At 36.4% G+C, this 9740-nt stretch overlaps 1 protein-coding gene across 2 annotated transcripts in view; it reads right to left on the minus strand.

Moving 5' to 3' along the window:
- LOC132313668 (kinesin-like protein KIN-7K, chloroplastic) overlaps positions 1–9740 on the minus strand; it is a 49552-nt gene that overhangs the window by 29010 nt on the left and 10802 nt on the right. The window contains exons 5-7 of one of the 2 annotated variants that reach the window (XM_059812552.1): positions 7200–7252; positions 346–411; positions 204–257 (exon numbers count right to left, since the gene is read on the minus strand). In XM_059812552.1, the coding sequence (XP_059668535.1) occupies positions 204–257; positions 346–411; positions 7200–7252 (173 nt within the window). The remainder of the gene's footprint in view (positions 1–203; positions 258–345; positions 412–7199; positions 7253–9740) is intronic. The other variant, XM_059812553.1, reaches the window with a different exon arrangement.

Consider the following 9740-nt stretch of genomic DNA (forward strand, 5'->3'; position numbering starts at 1 on the left):
AAAATGCATTTCACAAATAACGATCTATCAATCATAATACACTTAAAAAAAATTAGTAAATAGTAGCTGCTCAAAAACTTGAAAGTTAGGACTAGAACATTACCATGTATGAAACAAGAACATTAACACGTTACTATAAATCTGAAGCACAAAAGTGGAAGCATCATCAATTAGATAGCTGAAGAGAATTGCCAGAAGCTCACCTCATTATAGATTTCCAAATATGAGACACGGAGGAGGAATTCCCGGTTTGGAGTCTGGCGTGTAGATAAACATTTGAACAAGCAGTTTAACAAGCATAATCTTTAACAGAGGTTAGACTGTAGGCTATGTCATATAAAGTACCTCTTGAATAATACTGAAAGCATCCTTTACAGCCAGTGGTATAATACCGGGGGACCTCTGATCACCCTGTCATGTGTATAACCAGCATAAGCATAACAAAAACATTTTAGTACCCAAACAAACAGCTTGATTTGTCACTTGTCACTATAAAACATACAACTCATCATGGTTTAGTATTTGTCATTATGTTGCCCATAGGGAAATAAAAGCTTATATAGATGTTGAAGTATTGATTTGTTCAAGCTAAACCTAAAATATCACACCTCGTAAAATTTTGGAATACAAATTTAGCACCTGGAAAAAAGGTCTACATTGACAGTTTAAAAACTGTGGCCATCAGTAAGGTAAGGCAGAAGATAACCTTAACAAAAAGCTAATATTTTCTGCTGCCCCGTGCCAAATGCTATAAGAAAATGACGGCAAAGAATGAAACTTTTCGCATCATTTGGCATTCTGAGCCCCACGACTAATCAATTTTCCACCTGAAGTCCATAAACTCACTGGCTACAAAAGATATGATCTACGATTTGTTGGCAGTTAGGAATTCGTAGGCTTCGTAAAATTCAAATTCATTACCCAGTGAATTGACAAAAATCCTTTAAGGCAAAGCTCTGATGCGTTTTTTGAGATGTCTTCTTGTGGCTGTTTGCTCCTATGATCAAAAAGCGGATTTTCCCTCTTGGGCAAGCATTATCTTACGCGGCGGAGCTAACTCTTCTATAGGGAAATAAAACTATGCATGTCAATTGATTGGACAATCATCTGAATTTGCTGTTCTTTTAAAAAAGAGAAAAAGTTATATACCATAGCCAATAAAAGTCCATCTTTCCCCGTTTAGGCAAAGGTCTAGCAGGAATTGGAATGAGCCAGTTTCTTTTTTTTTTTTTTTCATTTTGACCTTACAATACAAGCAACAGTCAGTTTCATTATTCATTAAATTTCTAATCCTTTCATTTCCTTTTGCAAGGTCTATCCCTTTATTTCTCTTTGTAGTGTAGATATCAATATTTGCTTTGCACAAACTTGCTGCGGGTGGCGGGTGCATGGTAGAAAAAGAATTTATGATGGCTATGACATTGTCTTCAGTTTTCATTACTAAAGACAAACCAGTCTTTGTTGCTATGGGATTCCCATGATCAATTCTCATTATCAGTTATTTAATTTATTTTAAAATTGAATTTCTGATCCTTCACGTCCTATGCATCGGATATGCCTTCCATTTGTTTCTCTTTATATGCTAATCAGCCAGCCCTGATTTCTGGGTATACAATTTTTTTAAGAAGAAAAAACAAAAATGATTCCAGTGGTTATTTAAGATGCTGACATATTTTACAGTTAAGACTGACATTTCCTTTGTTAAAACCAAGGTTTCGAGGTACTTGTGATATATTGCTTAAGTGAAATCAATTCAGATTTTCTAGTGTGATTGTGATATATACTGAACAAATATGATATCAAAGTCTATTAATTAAAATCTGCCATTTTACCACATGAACACTGATTCAGAAAATCTAGTTCAACCTCAATCACATTAGAGATTTCATTAAACGTTAAAGATTGGCAAAAAGGGAACTTTGGATACTGTTGAAAAAGAGATATTCGGTTTCAATAAGACCAAATTTTAGGGGATATGATAGGCGTGTAAATATAGATAGTCAATGACTAAGAATTAGGAAATTCTGTTAGTATACAGCCTGTAGTTTCCTTTTTTAGCTCCTTGTATTTCCTATTTAACTAAAGCATTGTAAACCATTCTTTGTACGGCAATATACAGATTCTTTTCAATCTTGAAATCGCCTATTTGGTATCAGAGCCTCTTACCGATTCTTCTGGAAAAAAAAAAGACCCCCTAGCCGTCTTTTTTTTTTTTTTCTCTTCCAAACAATCCTAATCACTATGTCTGATGACCAAGACCAAGACCTCTGAGTCCCAAGTCCAAAACTCTGAGACACACTCGGTCCAGATTACCATAATTTGGCTGAACGGTGAAAACTTCCTTTGCTGGTCCAGTCCATGCGGATGTACATCCGAGGCAGAGGCAAAATCAGCTACCTGACGGGAGAAAAGAAGGAACCGAAACCTGAAGATCCATCCGACTCGACCTGGGATGCAAAGAATTCGATGGTGATGACCTGGTTGGTGAATTCTATGGAGGAGGACATTAGTTCTAATTATATGTGTTACCACACAGCAAAAGAACTCTGGGACAATGTCAACTAGATGTATTCAGACCTGGGAAATCAGTCTCAAACTTTATTAACTAACGCTGAAACTTGGAGAGATCCGTCAAGGAGATAACAGTGTTACAAAATATTTCAACTCTCTAAAACGTTTGTGGTAGGACCTTGATTTGTTCAGCGATTATGAGTGGAAATCGTCTGAAGATTGCAACCAGTACAAAAAGGTGGAAGACAACCGCATCTTCAAGTTTCTCATTGGACTCAATGTTGAGTTTGATGAAGTGAGAGGCAGAATAATTGGACGACAGCCCCTGCCTTTAATCGGTGAAGTCTTCTCCGAGGTTCGAATTGAGGAAAGTCGCAGGCTGGTCATGCTTGGAAAAAAGTTATCAAATGATGCTGTTGAGACCTCTGCCCTGGTCGCATCTGAAGCGAATATTAGCAAGAAACATGATGAAAAGCCCCGCCTTTGGTGTAACCACTGCAACAAGCCTCGCCATACCCGTGAAACCTGCTGGAAAATTCATGGTAAACCAGCGAATTGGAAGAGTAAGCAGGAAGGGAGATTCAACCAGGAAGGCAGATTCAACCGAGCCCCATCAACTTATGAAGCCGAGGCGCTTCCCTTCAGCAAAGAACAAATGGATCATCTTCTAAAATTGCTGAAATTCAATTCCTCATCTGGTACTCCCAATGCTTCTCTTGCTCAAAAAGGTAACAACCCGAAGGCCTTATCTTGTAGTTCAAATTCCATTGTTACCCCATGGATCTTTGATTCAGGGGCTTCTGACCATATGACAAGTTTTTCTCATTTATTTCAAACTTATTCACCCTGTTCTAGCTCTGAAAAAATCAGAATAGCCGATGGTTCTTATTCTCCTATTGTAGGCAAAGGTTTGGTCAAACTTTCAAAAATTATTGATCTCAAGTCTGTCCTTTATGTCCCTAAGCTTGCTTGTAACCTTTTACCAGTTAGTAAATTGTCCAAAGACTCTAATTGCCGTGTTATCTTTTTTGAATCCTATTGTGAATTTCAGGACCAGAGCTTGGGGAAGACGATTGGTAGTGCTAAGATGATAGATGGTCTCTATTATTTTGAAGATGATATTTCAAATAATAAAAAGGCTCAAGGTCTGAATAGTTTTCGTTCTATCCCTGTTAGAGAACAAATAATGCTATGGCATTTTAGACTAGGGCATCCTAGTTTCCCTTATCTTAAAAAATTATTTCTTACTTTGTTTAAAGGATTGGATTGTTCATCTTTTTATTGTGAGAATTGTTTTTTTTTTTATCAAAAAGTCATCGTACTACGTATTCTCCCAAACCTTACCAAACATCAAAACCATTTTATTTAATCCATAGTGATGTTTGGGGCCCTTCTAGGATCACAACTCTTTCTGGAAAAAAATGGTTTGACTTTTATTGATGATCATACACGTTTGTGTTGGGTGTATTTAATGAATGAAAAATCTGAGGTTGAAAATTATTCAAGGATTTTTATATGTTGATCGAAAATCAATTTCAAACAAAAATTGGCATTCTTCATACTGATAACGACACCGAATACTTTAATGAAGTTTTAGGAAGTTTTTTAACAGAAAAATGAATTTTTCACCAATCCACTTGTGTTGACACGCCTCAACAAAACGGAATTGCTGAAAGAAAGAATAAACATTTACTTGAAGTTTCTCGTGCCATCATGTTTTCAATGAATGTTCCTAGTTAACAGCATCATATTTGATTAACGGGATGCTTACTCGTGTTCTGAACTGTTTTACACCCCTTGAAAGCCTTAAAAAATCTTTTCCTTAAACTCGGATTTATTCCAACCTGCCTTTGAAAGTATTTGGGTGCACTGTCTTTGTCCATTGACCTAGTAGACTTCGGTCTAAATTGGATCCTCGGGCTGAAAAATGTGTATTTGTTGGGTATGCCCCGAATAAAAAGGGGTACAGATGCTTCAATCCGAAAACAAAAAAAATGTTTATCAGTATGGATGTCTTTTTTCTAGAAAATCATCCTTATTTTCAGAAAACTTTTCTTCAGGGGGACAGAGAGTGAAGAAAACTTTTGGGAGATTTCTACTAATATTTCCTTACCTAAAACTATTGTCTCACACTTATTACTCCGAACACTGATCTTTTTAAACAGGGAAATGATGTTCTAGAATTAGGAAACCCGGGGCCTCCTAGTCCTAATCTGCCGAGCCTTACTATATCTCCAACAGGGGGAGAAATCCTACCAATGGTTCCAAAAAAACCGAATCCTGAGCTTTTGGTTTATAACAGGAAAAAGACTCATAAGAAGAGTAGAGAGCCTACTCTTGTACTTGAGCAAAGCCAATTAGAGGTCCCGAGCAATGACTCCCTGAACACTCAAGGTACTCTAAATCCTAACTTGTCTGCAGTTGTCCCTACTATTTCTGATTGTACAGAGTCACCTAGCCAAGTTCCTGTAGACCTTGATATACCAACAACTATTAGAAAAAGAACCCGAACCTGTACCCAGCATCCCATTGCCAAATACTTGTCTTATGATAAACTTTCCCATATACATAGGGCCTTTACTTCAAATATTTCTCACTTGTTTGTTCCAAGAAACATTCAGGAAGCACTAGATGATCCGAATTAAAAATCAGCAATGTTAGAGGAGACGAATGCTCTTAAAAGGAGTGGAACGTGGGAGATAGTTGACTTGCCCAAAGGAAAGAAAACTGCTGGGTGTAAATGGGTTTTCACTATTAAGTGTAAAGCTGATGGTAGTGTCGAAAGGTACAAGGCAAGACTTGTGGCGAAAGGTTTTACGCAAACGTATGGCATTGATTACTTAGAGACGTTTGCTCCTGTAGCAAAAATAAATTCTATCCGAGTCTTATTGTCATTGGCAGTCAATTCTAACTGGCCATTACATTAGTTGGACATAAAAAAATGCCTTTTTAAATGGAGACTTGGAAGAAGTGTTTATAAGCTTGCCACCTGGGTTCGAAGGAAAACACGGTCAAAGCAAAGTCTGTAAACTCAAAAAATCCCTGTACGGTTTGAAACAGTCTCCAAGAGCGTGGTTTGAACGCTTTGGAAAGGCTATGAAGAGTCATAGGTATCATCGGAGTCAGGCAGACCATACCATGTTCTACAAACACAGTGAGGAAGGGAAAATTGCCGTTTTAATTGTGTATGTGGATGATATAATTTTGATAGGTGATAACATTGAAGAGTTGACTAGACTGAAGAAGAAACTTGCTAAAGATTTTGAAGTCAAAGATCTGGGAGCATTAAAATACTTCCTTGGAATGGAATTTGGCAGGTCAAGAGAGAGAATTTTCGTGAATCAACGAAAATATGTACTTGATTTGCTTAATGAGACAGGACTACTCGGGTGTAAAGCTGCTGACACTCCAATTGAAGTCAACCTGAAGTTAGAAGCTGCCAAACCCGAGAATATGGTTGATCGTGAAAGATATCAGAGATTGGTGGGAAGACTAATTTACTTATCTCACACACGCCCAAATATAGCATTTGCAGTCAGTATGATGAGTCAGCTCATGAGCTCATGCACTCTCCTGGACAGGAACACTTTGAAGCAGTGTACAGGATTTTGAGGTACTTAAAGGGCTCACCAGGTAAAGGACTTATGTTCAAGAAACAAGGTCATTTGCAAGTGGAGGTGTACACAGATGCTGATTGGGCAGGCAGTACAGTTGATAGACGATTTACCTCAGGATATTGCACCTTCGTTGGAGGAAACTTAGTCACGTGGCGAAGCAAGAAACAAAATGTAGTAGCGAGAAGTAGTGCAGAAGTCGAGTTCAGAGCACTCGTCGATGGGATTTGCGAAGCTATGTGGTTAAAAAGACTCCTTAAAGATTTGAAGGTCACTGTTTCTCCTCCAATAAGAGTCTACTGTGATAACAAGGCTGCCATTTCAATTGCTCATAATCCAGTCCTCCACAACTGAACCAAACATGTGGAAGTTGACAAACACTAATAAAGGACTACACCTTATGTCTATGGTATGATTTGCATTCCATATGTCTCTACTACTGAACAAACTGCAAACATCCTTACCAAAGGACTACACAAGAGACAGTTTGAAGTTTTAAGAAGCAAGCTAGCTATGGAAGACATCTACAAGCCAGCTTGAGGGGGAGTGTTGAAAAAGAGATATTCGGTTTCAATAAGACCAGATTTTAGGGGATATGATAGGCGTGTAAATATAGATAGTCAATGACTAAGAATTAGGAAATTCTGTTAGTATATAGCCTGTAGTCACAGCCTGTAGTTTCCTTTTTTAGCTCGTTGTATTTCTTATTTAACTAAAGCATTGTAAACCATTCTTTGTACGGCAATATACAGATTCTTTTCAATCTTGAAATCGCCTATTGATACTGATACAGTTAGTTAGTCACACGTCAAAGGCCATCAGAGATATCAACACATTTTTTCATGGATTTTTCGCTTATTTGCACAGTTCAAACCTGCAACTTCCAATGTCAAAAGCCAACTCGGAGATAAAACTTCAAAGAGTTGATGAAAGCCAGCCACAATTATTGGGAAATTTTGTGTAACATGGATTCACGAGTCATGTTCTTAATTGCGGTTTGAGTTGCCTCATTGAATGTACATTAATATGAAGACGTCAATGAACCATTATATACATAAAAACAATATTGCTTACGTGCATAGTGTGAGTCTTCCCGCTGCTTGTCACGCCATATGCAAAAATTGTGCCTGATATTAGAAAAAGCATATGTGAAATTTACTGTAGACAATGGTCACATCAATACTTCCCAATAAATTTGATTTTTTGAAAAAAGAAAAAGAAAATTATAAAAATAACAGAGAAATAATTGACACAAAACTTTTTATCCAAGAACTGCCACTACTTGAGCCATGAACTTTCATCCAATAACTGCTACTACTCTCAAGGTGGTGTAGTTGAGTTGTCAACACATGCAATGCCCACATTAGGCCTTCAGTAGTTCAAACAATATCCAAAGGCTCCTGAAGTCACAGCTACTTGAGCATTCCAGTTGAGTCGGTATTCTAGCGGGGGTGGTTTATTTTAAGTGAACCAAGTGAACAACCAAGAGCTAAACGGACCTTATCACAAAAACATTGTAGGTCAAGATAATAATGATTGGATGACTAAACTTCTAGTTTGGAGCACTTGTCAACAAAACCGCCTCATGTAATAGAAAGTTAAATCGGCCAAAATATCCATTATTCCAAATACTAATCACATCAATACATTAGATAGAACCCACCAACTTTTCGTTCAATCTTCAGTTTTACTTGATCACACTATACAAGATAAGACACAAAATGGTAATTAAGTATAATGACACAAGTTACAAACTATCAATGTTAAATGAGTGAAATGAAATAAATTATAATTCATTGTGAGTGAAACAAGTGCACCTCAAACACTAGCATAACTAAGTGCCATCTGATTTTCATTCTAGCAATTCCTAATATCTCACTATTGCGGCTTTGAGAAGCAACTACAGAACAACAGCGATTATTCGAAGTGGAAGTTGACCCATCAACATTATCATAATGCGACCTTGGGATGATTCAATTAATGTCACTTCTCTCCGTTTAAGCAGTTCCCACCTTCTGTTTAGTCCTTTATCCATGACTTCAATGAACTCAAAGACAAAGTGATGAGGTACTGCTGGATTGAATGTAGAGGTCTCAAAATCTTTCCTGGTATCTTTAGAAGGAAAGAAATTGCAAAATTTCTGAAGTGGTGGTAAGTTGGTAATGGCGGCTGAGAGAGCTTTTCTTATCGTTTATTGACCCTTTCTAATAAAAGGATTTTGATGGGATTTATTTAGTTTTTTGCTTCATAATGGTTCCTAGACCTTTTTGTTTTATTTATAATCTGTGATTGCCTTCTATTAAAGACAAAGAAAAAAACCTGCTGCATCATATTTCATATTAAGGTGCTCTAATATTTCCCAATCTGCCTTGCTTTACTTCCTGCAATGGTTCGATCAATAAACAGGGGCAGAGTTGTTCATATTGCACAGGCAACACAAACATAATGGCTCACATTGTCACTGGTCATTCCAAGGAATCATGGTGAATCTTGCACGGCACACTACTAAAACTATAGTCATTTAATATTTCCCAAAAAAAAAAGTACTTGAAGGTCAGATTTTACTTTTTTTTTTAGTCAAAAAGGGATTAAATCAAATTTCTTAGCTAATCAATAACTCTAAAAACAATTTTTTTTATGTCATATACAAAAAGCAGACAGATTTCTTCATTTATTTAGATATGATTAAAAACTTTCCAATCATCACTAAAAATTGAATTAAGAATTCGTAAGATCATAATGGAAAAAGAAAATCAGTTTGCCAAACTGATGAAACTAAAAAATAAAAAGTTACCAAATCTTTTAGGTTGGCAATCAGTTTCAAATTTGAACATTATGTTACACTAATATCTTGTTTATTTTCTCTATATTCTTCTGAAAAATAAAATCCAAATAATGTGAATCTGAAACAAAATAGGAACTACAGATGAATCTGAAATTTGAAAAACCTTTTCTGAAGGCACATATAAAATTTCCATTTTAAATGAAATAAATATGAAAACTCTCTAGCGACTTTATCATTTTAACAAATTGCATTTTTTTACTTCTAATTTGGTGTGATTGTTGTATTAAAACAAATATTCAAAACAAAACCGTCTGGTACGCAAGTAATTACGTGCATCTGTGGTAACCAGTCTTTAACTCAAATGGGCAGGGAGCTAGGACACCCCAGCGAAACCAAAGGAAAAAAGAAGCTTGGGAGGGGGGCTTTGGTGCTGCGACTAATTCCCAACCACATTCCACGCTCAAGCATCCATTGAACAATAATATTCTTTTGTAGTTTGATATTTCCCTTTTTGAGAACATGATTAGCTAACCTTCATGCAGTTAAGTTTTAATTAATTAACTTCTGTCGGATTTCTAGGAAATAAATTAGGAAATTCAATTTTTGAAAATAAAATCGAAAACTACTATTTCAGATTTTAGTAGTTTCTGTTTCCTGTTTTCTAGCCTAGAGTTTTGCTGATTTTGTGGACTTCTTGATTTGGTGGCCTTCCTCTACTATTTATCTTGTAATCGTCTATCTTGAAAGATAAGAAGACTGAATATTTTTCTTCTTAAAAAAACCTTCATGGTATCAGAGCCTTGTGCTTTTTTTCTATTTTCTGAAGATGT

The sequence above is a fragment of the Cornus florida genome, unplaced genomic scaffold (genome assembly GCF_030987335.1).
Source record: "Cornus florida cultivar Cherokee Brave unplaced genomic scaffold, ASM3098733v1 CherokeeBrave_3.0.0_Hap2_Chr06, whole genome shotgun sequence".
Classification (NCBI taxonomy): Eukaryota; Viridiplantae; Streptophyta; class Magnoliopsida; order Cornales; family Cornaceae; genus Cornus; species Cornus florida.